Source organism: Rana temporaria, chromosome 5 (genome assembly GCF_905171775.1).
Source record: "Rana temporaria chromosome 5, aRanTem1.1, whole genome shotgun sequence".
Classification (NCBI taxonomy): Eukaryota; Metazoa; Chordata; class Amphibia; order Anura; family Ranidae; genus Rana; species Rana temporaria.
The window spans coordinates 339,213,324-339,231,467 of NC_053493.1; the positions used below are offsets into that span (position 1 = coordinate 339,213,324).

At 46.6% G+C, this 18,144-nt stretch overlaps 1 protein-coding gene across 1 annotated transcript in view; it reads left to right on the forward strand.

Annotated features, from left to right (window-relative positions):
- The first annotated feature begins 5,220 nt into the window (after nt 1-5,220).
- RDH10 (retinol dehydrogenase 10) overlaps nt 5,221-18,144 on the forward strand; it is a 38,592-nt gene continuing 25,668 nt past the window's right edge. Inside the window, exons 1-2 of the mRNA XM_040354421.1 lie at nt 5,221-5,849; nt 9,249-9,487. Of these exons, the coding sequence (XP_040210355.1) occupies nt 5,567-5,849; nt 9,249-9,487 (522 nt within the window). The 5' untranslated portion in view covers nt 5,221-5,566. The remainder of the gene's footprint in view (nt 5,850-9,248; nt 9,488-18,144) is intronic.

Consider the following 18,144-nt stretch of genomic DNA (forward strand, 5'->3'; position numbering starts at 1 on the left):
GTACAGATGAGGAATCAATGAAACTTCAGTAAAATGTTACAGAACTGGAATCGTTTATTTCGAGCCGCTTCTCGTTTCCTGTGAGGTAAAATGCCGTGCTTACAGGTGCAGGAAGACAGTGTGCAGAGAACCATTTTTATTTATTTTTTACTTTTTTTTTTAAAGGTAATGCTGCAGATCGTAGAAATGTGCTGCGTATGAACGGCTTCCACTTTGTCCAATCAATGAACACTTTGCATTAATTGAGAAAATACAAAGGGCCAGATTCTCGTACAGCGGCGTATCTTTGCGGCGGCGTAACGAATCCGATTTACGTTACGCCTCCGCAACTTAGATGAGCAAGTGCGGCGGCGTAGCGTAAATCGGCCGGCGTAAGCCCGCCTAATTCAAATGTGGGACAGGGGGGCGTGTTTTATGTCAATGTTCTGTGACCCGACGTGATTGACGTTTTTCACGAACGGCGCATGCGCCGTCCGTGGAAATCTCCCAGTGTGCATTGCTCCTAATACGCCGCAAGGACGTATTGGTTTTGACGTGAACGTAAATTACGTTCAGCCCCATTCTCGGACGAGTTACACAAACGACGTAAAATTTTCAAATTTCGTCACAGGAACGATTGCCATACTTAACATTGGTACGCCGCACTTACGCCACCATATAGCAGGGGTAACTTTACGCCGGGAAAAGCCTAACGTAAAGGGCGTAACTGTACTGCGTCGGCCGGGCGTACATTCGTGAATTCGCGTATCTAGCTGATTTACATATTTCGACGCGTAAATCAGCGTACACGCCCCTAGCGGCCAGCGTAAATATGCAGTTACAATCCAACGGCGTAGAAGACTTACGCCTGTCGGATCTAAGGGAAATCTATGCGTAACTGATTCTAAGAATCAGGCGCATAGATACGACGGCGCAACTCAGAGATACGACGGCGTATCTGGAGATAAGCAGTCGTATCTCTTTTGAGAATCTGGCCCAAAGTGTTCTCTGAATGGTGCCCATGCTGAGCGAAAGAGCGACCTCCGCTGTTCAGCACCCTGAACAGCGTCAATGGAGGAATCTCCAATGCTGGTTAAAGCCGAGGTTCCGACAGTTTTTCAGCTATAAATACTGCAGCTGCTGACTTTTAAAATGTGGACACTTACCTGTCCTGCGCGTCCGCGATGTCGGCAGCTGCCGCCATCCTCTGTGAGGGAATCGGGAAGTGAAGCGTTGCGGCTTCACTGCCCGGTTCACTACTGCGCATGTGCGAGTAGCGCACGCGCGCCGTCACTGGTCCCTGCTCTCTCCTGGGAACAGTGTGTTTCACAGAAGACACAGGGGGGTGCGTGTAGGGGCGGAGCTGCTGCACGAGAGTATTCCCGGAAGTGGGTATACCCCCCTGAAAGGTGCCAAATGTGACACCGGAGGGAGGGAGGGTGGGTAACGAAAACGGAAGTTCCATTTTTGGGTGGAAGTAAAGGCACAAAAAAAAAAACCCTGCAAGACAAAGGCACAATGAGCTAGTATGCATAGCATATTAGCTCATTATGTAATACTCACCTCCGATCTAAGCCCCCGCAGCCGTTCTCGTACACCGATTGGGCGGCCGACATCTTTCCCGGGGGTTATTTCTGGGTATCGCGGCTCCGGCGCATGCGCCGCCAGTCACAGCACGGTATCTCTTTGGAGCTGCTCGATCGCCGTTGCTAAAGTGCGCCTGCACCGATGTCTACCGAGGTTTCGGTTTAGGAGATATTTCAGGCACCTACAGGTCAGCCTTATCTAATAAAAACATCATTGCTATTCTGAAGCTTCCCTCCAACCACTTTGCATATTATTTTATATAGACTGTGATTCTGTACTTGCCAAATATGCTGCAGAAATCTCTCTTTACTTTACTGCAGACATTTTTACTGTGGGTAGCTGAAGCTGCTGCCTGTTCACTTACTGGATTTACACAGACACACAGAGGCACGCCTCAAGCTCTGCAGCTCTCATTGGCCCTCTTATGACACAAGAGTGAGACAGAGAGCTGTGCATGATATCCTAAGCCTTGGCTTTTTACAAGACAAGAAACAGGAAGTGTGCTGTATAAGGTATTTACTGGCAGAAAAAAAAAAAACGTTTTACGATCCAAAGTTAAAACAACAAGGGCAGAAGATTTAATAAATGGAAAAATGAAAAAATGACTGAAGTTCCACTTTAATGTATTTAGATGTCCACAACACCCACAGGGGCAGACAGTCCAATGGGCCTCCGACATCTATGGCCCTATTAGCATGTGTGAATATGACCTATAACAGTCCACAGACATGAGATCACGGACAATCCCATGGCAATGGTAGCAGGCAGATACCTGCAAGCTGACAGGGGAAACATTGTTGAAGGGGTTAGGAAACCTGTCCCGATTGCCATTGTTTCCAGCCAAGATAAGCGGTGCCAGAAAAGTCTGCTCTCCTCCTTCCTCTACCCTCCAATGACATAAACTTTCTTGATTGGCAGATTGGATTTTGCATGTTTATGGAGTGCTCTGTATCACTCTGGAGATTTGCTACCCTGAGGCTGATCACATTGTGCCTACGTGGTATATTCCAATCGCTATGTCTATGGGCAATAAATGACTGCACACATTGTACAGGCACCATATACACCGTTCTGTTCTAAATCCCCCAAAAGTATAACCAGGGACCACCTAGATGACTTGAATTGTGCCCTGAACTGGAGCTATGCCTTGCCCCTACCAGGGATGGACTGGCCATTGGGACTACAGGGAGTTTCCCGGTGGGCCGATGGCTCAGTGGGCCGTCTTCAGTGACAGTGGCCCGTCGCCCCCCTCCGCTCCTCTGTCTCTCCCTTCCCGCAGCGCTCACCTCCTCTCCCTCCCCGCAGCGCTCACCTGGGGGGAACAAAGAATCAGGGGGACAACAGAGGAGCATGGGGGAGGGGACAGACAGCTGACCCAACAGCTATGGCCTGGGAGTTTCTCCCTTCTGCCTAATCTTGTCCCATAAGGGGGGGCACCGAACTGATTCTTTGCCCCGGGTGAAAAAAAGTCTAGCTTCCCCACTGGTACTGCCCATAAGAGTACCAGCACTAGCCGTTCTACTCTAATAAAGTAGAACGGCTAGTGGCTAGTGAAGGGGGAGAGGGGGCTTGGGTGGCCAGGGGGTGCGGGAGTTGTCCGGCCCCCATGGGAGAGACCTGTCAAAGTGGGCCAGTCTGGATGAAGTCCAGGGCCAAATTTCTGTCCCAGTCCAGCCCTGGCCCCTACCATTCACAGCCCAATGTGTAAGCCTTCACTTGCTATGGCAGGTTGCTATATATGTATAGTGTTTTCTGAATAATACAAACAAGTATACAATAAACATAGTAATAATCAAATATGCTTGGGACAAACATAGATTTATACAAAAAAAAAAAAAAAAAAAAAAAATATATATATATATATATATATATATATATATATATATATATATACAAATGGTTGCAGCACCGATCCCAGCTGCAGCTGTCCCCCGCTGCCTCTACCCGAGAACTGAACAATCTGAATGGGCAGCTGACATTTGGGAGACACACAGTTTCCAGAAGTCAGCGCGCCCCATTCCCCAGAAGACAACGCGAGGAAGACGAGACCGAGGAGCACCGCGGACAAGGAAGGGACAGATTAGGAAGACCTGCCTAGTAACAGCCATTTCTGGTAAGTACAGTGTAAATTTTAAAAAAAATGATTTTTTTCCACATCTTTTTAGCCTTTTTGGCTATTTTTTTTTTTTTTTTGGGGTGGACCTCCACTTTAAAGCCCATTTGGCTGTATTTCTCCTATGGATCATAGGAGTGCAGTTTGTTTTGCACTCCTGTGACCCATTTTCAGAAGAAAGCAGTCTGAAGTCTGTCCAGACCAGGGCCCACGTCATTACGACCAGGATCTGTCTAGATCTCTGGACCGGCACATGGTTCAGCCTCTCAGTGAGCCACTGAGAGCCTGAGACAGCCACTGAGAGCCTGAGACAGCCACCGAAAGCCTTTGACAGCCACCGAGAGCCTAAAACAGCCACTGAGAGCCTGAGACAGCCACTGAGAGCGAGAGCCTGAGACAGCCACCGAGAGCCTGTGACAGCCACTGAGAGACTGAGACAGCCAACGAAAGCCTGAGACAGCCACTGAGAGCCTAAAACAGCCAATGAGAGCCTGAGACAGCCACTGAGAGCCTAAGACAGCCACAAGAGCCTGAGACAGCCACCGAGAGCCTGAGACAGCCACCGAGAGCCTAAAACAGCCACTGAGAGCCTGAGACAGCCACTGAGAGCGAGAGCCTGAGACAGCCACCGAGAGCCTGTGACAGCCACTGAGAGACTGAGACAGCCAACGAAAGCCTGAGACAGCCACTGAGAGCCTAAAACAGCCAATGAGAGCCTGAGACAGCCACTGAGAGCCTAAGACAGCCACAAGAGCCTGAGACAGCCACCGAGAGCCTGAGACAGCCACCGAGAGCCTAAAACAGCCACTGAGAGCCTGAGACAGCCACTGAGAGCGAGATCCTGAGACAGCCACCGAGAGCCTGAGACAGCCACTGAGAGACTGAGACAGCCACCGAAAGCCCGAGACAGCCACTGAGAGCCTAAAACAGCCAATGAGAGCCTGAGACAGCCACCGAGAGCCTGGGACAGCCACTGAGAGCTCTCAGTGCAGAGGCGTCGGGGGACAGATGCTGCATCCACAGTAGGAAACGGGCAGTGAAGCCGCAAGGCTCCACTGCCTATTACCTTTAGTGAGAATGGCAGCGCCGGGATGTAGTCCGAGGGATGGATCGGCCTTGGGCGGCAACCTGGACAGGCAAGTGTGCTTATTAAAAGTTGGCAGCTACAGTTTTTTGTAGCCACTGACTTTTAATTTTTTTTGTTCACCGCCGGACCTCAGCTTTAACCAGACACTGATAGAAGTCACACGACTTCTATTTAGTTCTGATGAGAAAAGGTATTTAGCAGTTTATATGTAATAAAACGATTACATGTCCATGTTCTGTGAAAGAGCAGATATAGGAATTGCAGGCTCCCGGGTAAGCTAGTAGTGAGTAAAGCTGTCAGCGGTCATTATGTTCTGACTGATCGGTGTATGTGACGGCAGTAGCGGAGTGTGAATTGTGGGCGGAGTTAGCGCAGAGTTGAGCAGGGCTCCTCCCCCCCCCGGCGGCATGTGAAGTTTTGGGCGGAGTTAGCGCGGAGTTTTGGCGTTGTTCCTCCCCCGTACGCCCCGCCCCCCTGTACGCTGAGTGTGTGCGGGATGTAGCGGGCGGGGCTGTGCGGAGTCCCGGTGCCGGGTATATAGTGCGATCCCGGGGCCACAACATGCAGTGTACGGGCCCCCATCTCTGCAGCCTCTATCCCCGGGACATCACTCCTCATTGGTCAGACGGGAGGAGACGGTACTTCCCGGTATACAGCACAGCGGACGGGACATGGGTAGAGGGAGTGTGAGGATCTCCGAGTACTGACTTCAAACCGACACCTACCGCTACTCGTCCTCTGACAACAGCCGGCACTTCTCCGACACCCACCTGTCCTCCGACACCCACCGCACCGGGACTATGAACATCGTACTGGAGTTCTTCCTCGTCACTTTCAAGGTCCTGTGGGCCTTCGTGGTGGCCGGAGCCAAGTGGCTGGTCCGACCCAAGGAGAAGAGTGTGACCGGCCAGGTGTGTCTGATCACCGGTGCAGGGAGCGGCCTCGGGCGCCTCTTCGCTCTGGAGTTCGCCCGCCGCCGGGCACAGCTCGTCCTATGGGACATCAACACCGACAGCAACGAGGAGACGGCTGGCATGGTCCGAAACATCTACCGGGACCTCCAGGCTGAGGACGCCCTCAGGGGTGAGTCACACACACCGATCACTGCACCGATCACTTCATACACACACCGATCACTTCACACACACACCGGTCTCCGCTGTAAACTTTCACCAACTCTTCCCCCAGCACCGATCGGATTGTACATGTAGGAGAGATCCCTCCATGACACCAACTGTCCATCTACACCCCGACCATCCTAGAGACATCCCTGTATGGGCAGCACTCTGTAATCCTAGAACATCTAGGGTCAGGACTGGATGAGGACATTTGGGATCAGGAGGCATAATGGGGACATGTTGGACCAGGATATAAGAACGGGACATCTGGGATCAGAAGGGATGGTGGGACATCTAGGATTGAGACTAATAATGGGGACATCTGGGGTCAGAAGGGATGGTGGTGGTGGGACATCTGGGATCAGAAGGGATGGTGGGACATCTGGGGTCAGAAGGGATGGTGGGACATCTGGGGTCAGAAGGGATGGTGGGACATCTGGGGTCAGAAGGGATGGTGGGACATCTGGGGTCAGAAGGGATGGTGGGACATCTGGGATCAGGACCATTAATAGAATAGCTAGGATCAGGTAGAACAATTGGGACATGTTAGGTCAGGACTGAGAATGGGGGGGACATCTGTAATGATGGGACAGCCAGGATCAGGACTGATAATAATGAGGACATTTGGGATCAGGAGGCATAATGGGGACATTTTGGATCAGGAAGAATAATAGGGATATATGTAATGATGATACAGCCAGGATCAGGAAGAACAATGGGGACATTTTGGACCAGGACTAAGAATGGGGACATCTGTAATGATGGGACAGCCAAGATCAGGACTGATAATGACATGTTGGACCAGGACTAAAAACGAGGGACATCTAGAATTGGGAATAATGATGGGACAGCTAGTATCAGGACTAATGATAACGGGGACAGGTAGGATCAGGAGGAATACTTGGGACAGCTCTTGCGGGACTAATAACAAGGACATCTAGGATCAGTAAGAATAATGACATGCTGGATCAGGACTAAGAAACGTCTAGGATTGTGATTAATAATAATAATGGGGAAAGCTAGGATTGGGACTAAAAATGGGGGTCATCTGGGGTCAGAAGGAATTGAGGGGGGATTTTGTATAATAATGGGATGTATAGGATCAGAAAGATTAATGGGACATCTCAGATTGGGACTAATGATGGGACAGCTAGGGTTAGGACTAATAATAATGATGGGGACATCTGAAATCAGGACTAGTGATGGGACAGCTAGGGTCAGGACTAATAATAATGAGGACATCAAGCATCAGGACTAAGAATTGGACAGCTAGGATCTGGGGGATTAATGATAGGACATCTAGGGTCAGGACTAGTGATGGGGGACATCTAGGGTCAGGACTAGTGGTGGGGACATCTAGGGTCAGGACTAGTGATGGGGGACATCTAGGGTCAGGACTAGCGATGGGGGACATCTAGGGTCAGGACTAGTGATGGGGGACATCTAGGGTCAGGACTAGTGATGGGGGACATCTAGGGTCAGGACTAGCGATGGGGGACATCTAGGGTCAGGACTAGTGATGGGGGACATCTAGGGTCAGGACTAGTGATGGGGGACATCTAGGGTCAGGACTAGCGATGGGGGACATCTAGGGTCAGGACTAGCGATGGGGGACATCTAGGGTCAGGACTAGCGATGGGGGACATCTAATGGGATAATATTGGCGATCTCTAGAATCAGGTATACCGTTTTGCTCTGCAGAGGTCCCTGGCTCCAGGACCTGTACACTGTCGCAGTTCCCGGTGTAGTCCCTTCTATAGTACATTGCAGGGTCTGATCTGTATGTGTAATGTACAGGAATGTCAGTCTGATGATCCAGAGTCCCACAATGATTGGTCAGCCCTGTATATGACGGTACAGACATGTTTTACTTTGAATAATGAGGGGGGGGGGGGTGGCTTTGACCCCCACCAGTTTATATACAGTATGGTTGTATAAATGATTTCAGACTGTAAGATTTAGTCCTATATAAACCCCAGCAGGTGTTTTTTCGGATCCCGGTACACACATTGCCATGAAAGCCGCTCACATGATGTTGGGTGTCAGCTGTATTCTAAAACATAGACTTCTGGGATCTTCCCAGCAGTAAAGTGTAATGTTTATACCGAGCTCAGCAGATGTAGTGGGACTGTGCCCGGGAGGTGTATGGCGTGGGGACTGTGCCCGGGAGGTGTATGGCGTGGGGACTGTGCCCGGGGGTAGAAGGGGAGGTGTATGGCGTGGGGACTGTGCCCGGGGGTAGAATGGAGGTGTATGGCGTGGGACTGTGCCCGGGGGTAGACGGGAGGTGTATGGCATGGGGACTGTACCCGGGAGGTGTATGGCGTGGGGACTGTGCCTGGGGGTAGACGGGAGGTGTATGGCGTGGGACTGTACCCAGGGTACATTATCTTCATATGTAATGCCATGCAGAGCAGACACAGCCAGGGTGTAAATTCTCCATTACTGATGCTGATTGGTGAATTGCCGGTGTACGCCGCGCTGGCTGGGACGCCTGCATTCCTAAACGGTTAATCTCTTTTCTGATGTACAGTACAAGATCCATTACCCGGCTCTGCTCATACATTACACAACACTCGGTTTGGCTGCGTATTGTCTTCTATCTGATCAAAGTACAGTTCCAGTTTGTTTTGGACGACATCCCGTTCCTTTTTGCATAAATAAATGCCCGCTACATCTGTTGTTGGTGTAATGTTTAAAGCTGTGCGTTTATCATCCATGCGCCCGTCCAGATGACATCATTGGAGAAATGAGCAGTGCTCTACTAAAGTAAATAGTGTAGTAGCTTTGATGAATGAACGCTGGTACAGCAATGGATTAATATGCTTCCTACCAGAAGACAATCTGGATCTCCCTCATATATTGTACGTGTAAGCTGGCCATACACTACACAACCCGACTGTACAATCTCCTATAGATCTACCAACAAGTATTGCAGGACCTGCCTGATTAGGTACAGATTTGTTGGATTGTCCTTCTTCTTCTTTTTTTTTTTTTTTTTTTTTTTTTTTTATATTGCATTGTACAATCTAATTGTATAGTGTTTGGCTAAGCTCAATGAGGTTTCCATCTTATTGTGCCCGTTCACATCTGGGAGTCCTACTGTCGCTCAACACTTCTAAAAAGTACAGAAATTTCCTGGGGGCGCAATCGCGTGTTTTTGGCCCCAAGAGACTTCAATGGGAGCGCCTGAAAAACGTATAATTTAATGTTCACAACCGTCTCCTCTTCCTCCTAGTAACTAGTTCTGCATTGGTTAAATCAAAAACTCTCGAGCTTAAAAATGGGCAAAAAATAAAAATGCTATGAAAACGCTGAATTGTTACCCGGACTTACCCCGTGTTCTTTCTTCTTCTTATTACAGCAGGAAATCATGTTGAGGAAGAGGTGCTGCCGAGCTCCAATCTCCAGGTCTATACATACACTTGTGATGTAGGCAAGCGAGAGAGCGTCTACGCCACGGCCGAAAAGGTGCGACGGGAAGTCGGCGATGTCTTTCTGCTGCTCAATAACGCCGGCGTGGTCTCCGGACACCATCTCCTCGAGTGCCCAGATGAACTCATTGAAAGAACTATGATGGTTAATTGCCATGCGCACTTTTGGGTAAGATTCACAATGATTTTTTTTTTTTTTTCACCTTGTTTTTGTATCCTAGGAGCATGTTTGTAAACAGATATAACTATTTTTACTGTATTTGTTTCAAAATATGGGACCATCCCTGTAATAAGTGTCTTCTATTAGATTAGGCTTTTTCAACCAGGGTTCCATGGGGGGGGCTATCCTCCCGAGCTGGTTGGGGATTCCTCCCGAGCTGGTTGGGGATTCCTCCCGGGGTCATTAGAGCTTTCTTGAGTAATGAAACATTTCCACCTCTCAGATAAGTTCCCAATGACACCATTGATACTTTGTATCTATCTATAAGAGGATCCTTCTTCCCAATGACCACAAGTGTAAGGAGTATCCTTCCTGCCGACCATCGCACCAATCTATCACGAGTTGTACATATAGTCATTTTATAGCAGAGGGTTCCCTGAGACCGGAAAACGATTTCAAGGGGTCCTCTGAATGGTTGAGAGTCCCTATTGGTGAGATGTTTTAGCGCTGTATCCAAGAGATATTTTTAGGACTCGTACACACAGGCAGACAAAATGCCACTGTTAGGCTGCATTCACACCTGAGCGTTTTGTCGCCTGAAGCGCGACGCTCAAAGACGCTAGAGGGGAAAAATAACATTATTCTCTATGGAGATGGTTCACATCTCCAACGCCGAACGCCTGAATTTCAAACAAGTCCCGGACCCTTTTTTGACGCGCGAATCGGGCGGCTTGGGCGTTTTAAATTGATGCCAATGACCTGTACAAAACCGTGGGGAAAAACGATGTGTGTTTTTACGGCAAATAGCGGGGAAAAACGCCGCAAATCGCCTACGCCTAGGTGTGAATGCAGCCTTAGATGTGTTTGTGTGTGTGTGTGTTTTTTTTTTTTTTTTTTTTTTTTGACACAAAGGTGTTTAGAGGCAATACAAATGTTTAGAGAGGAGCTATGTGTACAATTTATGCACATAAATTGTAGTCCAATGAGAAGGAAAACGGTTATTTTTTTTTTATATATATATATATATATATATATATATATATATATATATATATATAGTGTATGTCGGTAGAATGCATTAACACTTAACACCATGTACATGTGCAACATTAGTAGAATTTGTTCTAAAGGGGAAAATCCTCTTCTTTTTTTTTTTTTAATGATCCACTTTTCACAAAATTAATTTGTAAATAAAACCTTGAGTTGCAGACAGAGTATAGCCTACCCGCTCTTTAACCACTCTTGCCAGTTCTGACACTTCTCACATACCATATCAAAAACACCTTAAAGTGTAAGTTCACCTTTAGGCCGGGTTCACGCGTATGCGAATTGAATGAGCGTTTCACCGCATTTAATTCACATAGCAGGAGAATGTGACCGGCTGTCTATGGAGCCGGTTCACATATCTCCGCAGCGGGTCCAGTGCGGTGTGCTGGGAAAAACGCATGCCATTTTGGTGCGTTTTAGGTTCAATTTCAGCCCAAAATTCGGGCTGAAGTCGGACCTGAACTGGTGAACCAACACGGACCGGACCCCTGGTGTGAGCCACAGTGTGAATCCGGCACATAACTGCCCCCCCCCCCCCCCCCCGTCCCGCTGACCTGGACCATGGCAATCTCCTGCTCTAAGCCCCGGTATATCCACGCCAGGAGTCTGACTAGTATTAGTGCGACTTCAAGTCATGCCGACTTCAAAGTAGTCCCTGCACTACTTTGGTCCGACTTTGATGCCAGTTACACAGGCATTCCCTGAAATCGCAGCAAAAATTGTTCAACTTTGAAGTCGCAGTATTGTGACAGGGGCCTTGGGCTTTTGTTTATTTTCACCTGGTGATCCAGCCAGTAATTTTTTTTTTTTTTTTTTTTTTTTTTCTTCAGCTTTCTCTAATAGACAAAGCTGTCCAAAGTGTCAGAGGGTTGAGCCAGGCCATTTACCAGGAGTGCCTTCAGTGATCAGCATTTTATTATGTAAATCCTTTATCTGAAAAGGGCAAAACATTGCTGTAACTGCTTAAAAAGTGTTAGCTGTTCAGCTTCAGTTTGTTAGCCAAGTGCATTTAAATCTGCTAGTGTGCCCAGCACTGCCCTCTCCCCAGATTTACAATGCTGCTTTCCAGAGGTGTGTCTGTTGCTTCTTCTCCACTTCACTGGAGAGGCAACAAAGTCTCTCTTCACATTTCTGAGTTTATTTGCATCGGCACAGCAGTTTATTCATTTGAATGGGCTGCTGTACCTCTGGGAAACACTGGGGGGAAGTCTCTGACCCTTTTTCCAAAATGCACCCACTGGGCAGCTGCATGGAACCACATTGTGCAGCAGCACCCAGAGACATGCTGGATATTACTAATGCATGAAGGTGCCATTAATTTTTTTTATAAACCCCCCCATTCATCTACTAAAGAGAAGTGCATTTTGGCTGCGGGTGCAGGAACCCACTTTAAAATAAATAAATCGAACATGTTTTCCCGCACATAAGTGTGAACTAAGGCTGAGACAGTGTGTTACTGGGCAGATCACCCCTTAAAAAGGGGGGGGGGGGGGGGACACTTGTAGAGGAGAAATGGGGCTACATGTGTGCCAAGTTCCGGGTCAAGGGGACCTTTTGACCGGCTGGTACTGGGCCCCAATTTCTCCGGAGAAATTACTGTTTAACATTGGAGTCTATGGAAGGGGTGCCCGGCTTTGAAAAATTGGTGCTCCCCGGCCGTGGGTCCTTCGGACAACAAACTTTGCACACTTGTAGAGGGGGGGGGGGCTTCATGTGGGGTCTGGGAGCACCTATGGCCGGTACCGGGTCCCCAAAGTCCGGGAGATCAGGCGCAAAAAAGGTCACTCAAGTATAAGCCGAGGGGGGCATTTTCAGCACAACAAAAATTTGCTGAATAACTCGGCTTATACTCAAATGTATATACCCTGTGTGTGTGTGTGTGTGTGTGTGTGTGTGTGTGTGTGTGTGTGTGTGTGTGTGTGTGTGTGTGTGTAAAATGTCCACCTTTTTTAGCTGATGTTTCAGCCTCCGAAATGTCGGTGCATTTCTACTGCAAATGATAGGAGGGTTTCGTTTTTGCTTTTAAGCTGAAAAGTCCGTTCTGACAAAGTATATAAAACGGAATAAAGGGACAAATTTAAACCTTCCTTAAAGTAAGCTTGTACAAGAGTCATTTTAAAATGACTTACATAAACTGCACTGGTTCCCTTTTTAAGGGCTCATTCACACCAACGTCCGCTGATCAACACAAGGATACACAGAAACACAATAGTTTTACAGCTGTGTAGAATAAAAATAGAGCATTCCTTCACAAGCCACAAAAATGCATAGTAAAATGTATGATCCTTGATGTGGCCTGTACAGGGGAAAAAGTTACAACGGTTTAAACACATGCAGAGTGTTTGTTTTCTGTGTGGTGTGAACATGCTCAGCTGCCCCCATTTTCCCCATAAGAATATTTTGAGACCCCCCCTCCCGTATTTGGGCTCATAACCAGGGGTACTTTCCTGTGAATGGTGACTACTATGTATTCGGATCTGGTGAGGTGATTCTCACAGGTATGAGTAGAGAAGGACCCAGGGTTTATTAAAGTGGAACTAAAGGTAAAAAATACTTGCCCCTTATTGTTCCAACCGTCCAATGCCCATGATGTCCCTTGCTGGCTCCAGGTGTCTGTCTTTGGCCATCTTGATTGTAGAGCATGGGATGACCTTATTTCATGCATGTGCAGTATTGCAGTCATTCCAGCACAGGCACTGTGCCTAGATGTAAACTGAGCTGTGCATGTGCAGCTCAGTGTTCATTCTACAGAGGACTGCAAACAGGTAAGCAAGTGTATTTAAAGTGGTTGTAAACCCATTTCAACCACTTTAACCTACAGGTAAGGCTTACCTGTAGGTGCAAGAAATATCTCCTAAACCTATACAGTTTAGGAGATATTTGCAAAAGAAAGACACAGATATCTACGACGCACTGAGCGTGCCGTTACTAACTGCGATCATGCCGTTAGCGGAGGTGCATGTGCGGGAGTGACATCATCGTGGCTCCGGCCAGTCACATTGCCGGAGTCGCGATATGCGGAAGTGAATCGTGGCGAGATGGCGCAGACGGAGGTGGTGACCGAGCACCTTAGCGGGGGCTTCGATCTCAGGTAAGTACTTCATAATGAGCTAGTATACTATGCATACTAGCTCATTATGCTTTTGCACTGCGGGGCGTTTAAAAAAAAAAAAAAAAAGAGAGGGTTTACTTCCTCTAAGACATTACATGTGTCTTCTGCAATAAGAGTCTGCCTGTTTCCCGTTATTTTTCAACTTTAGTTCTGATTTAATTTTGTCACTTAAAGTGGATGTAAACCCCAATTTTTTTTTTTATGTCACAATGTAGAGAATAAGATTTCCTATCATCTGTGCCCAGTCTTGCCACACATAGTTAATCCAGCTCTGAGCAATCCACTTTTATTGTTCAGTGAAAATTAACAGACTTCCAGATAAAAACCTGTCTAAATAAAGTCCTTTCCGTCTCCTTGCTTCGAGTGACAGGGTTTTTACATATCTCGTGCACTAGCTTGGACACATTCACATTCCTGGATGTTTATCATAATATGGGGGGTGATCCACAGTTCATTGTGAGAGGTAATGTATGTCACTCAAAGCAAGGGGACGGAAAGGACTATAAGCCTAGGTTCACACTGCTGCGAATTCAAAATCGCGGTAAAATGCACGATTTTGCGGCTGCGATTTTGCCACGATTTCGGCCGCAATTTACTGTAAATCGGGCCCGAAATCGCAAAAAGTAGTACAGGAACTACTTTTTGAAATCGCAGATGCGGCGTCGCACTGATTAGGACAGTGCCATTGCCGACAATTGCTGCCGATTTGAGATGCGATTTGACATGTCAAATCGCATCTCAAATCGTTCCAAATCGTACCCAGTGTGAACCAGGGCTCAAAGAGGATTGATCAGAGCTGGATTAACTCTGTGTGGCAAGACTGGGCACAGATGATAGGAAATCTTATTCTCTACGTTGTGACATCAACAGATAAATAAAAATGTTGGGTTTACATCCACTTGAAAGGTTAAGTCCTGGTTTTGGATATTTTGCATATTTCATACCTGGGTGATCCCTGTGGAAGGCGAAAATCACTGTAGTAGTCGCTGCTACTACAGCAGTCCTCGTGAGTGAGCAGAAAACTGACAGGAGAACCTGGTTGGATCGCTGTGTGAACGGGATCTTATTCTGGGATCCCACATAGATAGGATCAGCTATGACATATTCATTCTTAAAGAGTCACTAAAGGAATTTTTTTTTTTAGCTAAATAGCTTCCTTTACCTTACTGCAGTCCTGGTTTCATGTCCTCATTGTTCGTTTTTGCTTTCATGTTGCTGTAAATCCTCTCTGTTCTGGACACTTCCTGGTTGCCTGTTTCCTGATAACCACAGTACTGGGAGATTTCTCACGGTGGTCACTAATCAAGGAGGTGTGATTACTGTGTGTAAAACAAAACTGGATTGGTACTGAGGAGTTTTAGACAAAGTATCACTGCTCTCTATTGGCTGACTGCCCTCTAGTGGCTCTCTGTACATCAGAGAACCAGCAAACAACAGCAAAAACGAAACTACACTGCAGGCACATTATATGATTGTTTTTTTTATCTATTTTTAATCATTTTTAAAAGGAATCAGTTAACTATTATGTCTCTATGCCCTGTAAACAGTCATTTCAGCTAAAAAAAGTTTTTCCTTTAGTGACCCTTTAAGTTACTTTGTTCCAGCTTGGACCAATTATCAAAAATGTTCATACCTGGATTTTGACTTTTAGGGCTCCTTTACACGTGCTTCAACACACAGTAAAGCGCCTACAACTTCAACAAGCTTTCATGATGTGTTTTTTTTTTTTTTTTTATGCTTCGGTGGTGCTTCGATAAAGCCTTGGTGATTCTCTTTTTGAAGCTTGGCAGATGGTGTGTGTGTGTGTGTGTGTGTGTGTTACCTGCAATTTCTCCAAAGCTGCTGGTGCTTCAAGTAAGCTTTGCCATAGAGTTCTATGGAGGCTTTGAAGCACAACTAAAGCTACATGCGGTATAATTTTTGAAGCAAAGCAAGGTGCAAGCTGGCCATTTTATGTAGTGACTGGCGTTCAGAGCGCTTTAAAAAAGCCTGTCCGAAGCCTTGTTTTGAAGCAAGTGTAGCCCTAAAGGTTGATAACCTGTACAAAACGTATCTCTCAATACTGTGATTTGTACACATAATAGAATTGCAATAAAATAAATGGTGGGATTGGCTTCAGTTTTTATCCTGCTGAACATGCCCTGTGGTGATGGTCCCTTTGTGCTGTCACTATTCTGCCCCTTGTGTTCACTAATGGTATTGCACTTCTGTAGTTGGAATAAGTAGAACAGGTCAATTCTTTAGTATAAAATGTTGTTCAACCTGACCATTTCCAGCTTTGTCATTGGAAGGTCATGACAAGCTTAATCCACTTGTTATAGAAGGTAAAAGTTCTGTTAAAACCTCCAAAGTCCATTCCTTCTTTTATAGAAAGTTTTGTTGGTGAATCTCGGTCATAGAGAATCATGTAGGATATCTGCTCACTGAAAGCAACAGTTGTCCTTGGAACTTGGAGAGCTTGTCATATTCCGGCGCTGCATTGTCTTTGTTCCACCTTTTTAATGAATGACATCTCGGGGTAGAAAAGAACGTATTGTCTGAAATTCTGAGAACATGTCAAAGGTTATTTTTGCTTCAATTACTATTCAGGAAGGTTAAGACTAGAATACTACAGCTGGCTGCAAGCCCAACAGTAATTTACAAACCAGCTAGAGAGATAATAATACACCAACCCCCCCTCTGCCTTTATTTCTAACACTATAGAGTCTGATGGCATATTGCATCCTTTAGTCATAAATTCAGGTTTAAAAGAGAAGTTCCGTATTATTATTATTATTATTATTATTATTATTATTATTATTATTATATATATATTTATTATTAGGTCTAAGATTGAGAGCCGAGCAATCCAAAGATCATCACTTGGTTCTCAGAGCTCCATGAGCAGAGAGCTGGTCACGGTCAATCACCGCTGTCTGCTCTGACCCCTCCCCCCCCCCCCCTCGTGTGCTCTAACTGAAGCACTGGGCTGTGAAGGGAGTGGGAGCGTCAGGTTCAGGCTCCCTGAGAGGCTGAGCCAGGTGCCGGTCAAGGGTTGTGGATGGATCCTGTCATTATTGTCACAATCTTGCCCGAGCCTGGACTGAATCTGGGACGACAGCCTCTGTCTGCTGAAGAGAGTTCACAACAAATTCCTGTGATCAATAGAAGTACAGCCAAATGAGCTTTGGATGTACTTCTCCTTTTAAATTGTACCTAAACCAAGAGCAAACCTGAATCTGCTGCAATTCACTAGACCTTTTGGATATGGTGGCTGCATTCAGTTTCTTTCCTTAATCCCCCCCCCCCCCATAATATGTTACCCTTGCCTCCCCTAGGGTGACAACACTCACGGTTACTGTATCTACTGAGAAGCCACGTTGCCATAGGACAGAAGGTGGTAGGACTATATAACCATGCAGCAGAGTGTACAGGAAGATGTTTGCTCACTACATTTCTGGTAGGCTCAAGGGGGGGGGGGATTACACTTTAAAATATCGCAAAATGCTTTCAGCAGTATATTTAACAGACCAAAAGGAAAAAAAAAATAGAAACATTCATTGTTGGGGTTTACATACTCTTTTTAACTGAGCTGGTTTGTCATTGACCGATTTAAAGCGGTAGTCTTTGGGGGGGGGGGGGGGGGGGGGATGCAGGTTAATAGTATGCCCGCATACCTGCACTTTGAGAGAATTTTTTTTTTTTTTTAAATGATCTCATGATGCTGTCACTGCTGCAGATGCTTTCATTTTCACCTGGTCTTCCTGCCAGGTCCATGTGCTCCAGCATGGCCGGGCTGTGATGACATCACACTTGTTCATGTGTATGGCCAATCATGACCAGGGCACAATTGCCCTAACTGTAGCGCATGTGCCATTGACATCACCGGCTGCTTGTGTTGTGATCTCCCAAATGGTGTGTGTGTGTGTGTGTGTGTGTGTGTGTGTGTGTTTAGGGGATATTCACTGTACCTACAGGTAAGACTTCTTATAAATTTGCCTGACAAGTGTCAGATATGATTTCACAGTCACTTTTTTAAAGTGGAGTTCCACCCAGAAATTTATTTTTTTGGCCAAAAAAATCCGGGGGGAAATAATTATACTCATCCGAAATACCTGTTGCTATGCGGAAGTCCGTAATCTGTCTCTTCCGTAACCGCGGTCTGTCTTCTTCATCCCCTTCTAGTGAATGGGGCGTGCTGCTTTCTGGGAACTGTGTGTAATCCCAGAGAGCAGCCGCCCATTCACAAGTCGGCACGAGACTTGCACATTAGGTAGGAAACGGGCAGTGAAGCCGTATGGCGCGGGCGAGTAGGACAGGTAAGTGTCTTTATTAAAAGTCAGCAGCTACAGTGAGCTTGCATAGTGCAAACAAAGATGTGACCAATTCATTTATGATTATAGTTAAAATTGATTTACCTTTTAACTATCTGTCCAAATCCACTTCCCTGTGTTTGGTATATCGATTGGAACAATTTATCTATATTCAACACATTCAGTCAGAAGAGATTGATTTTTATTTTCTGATC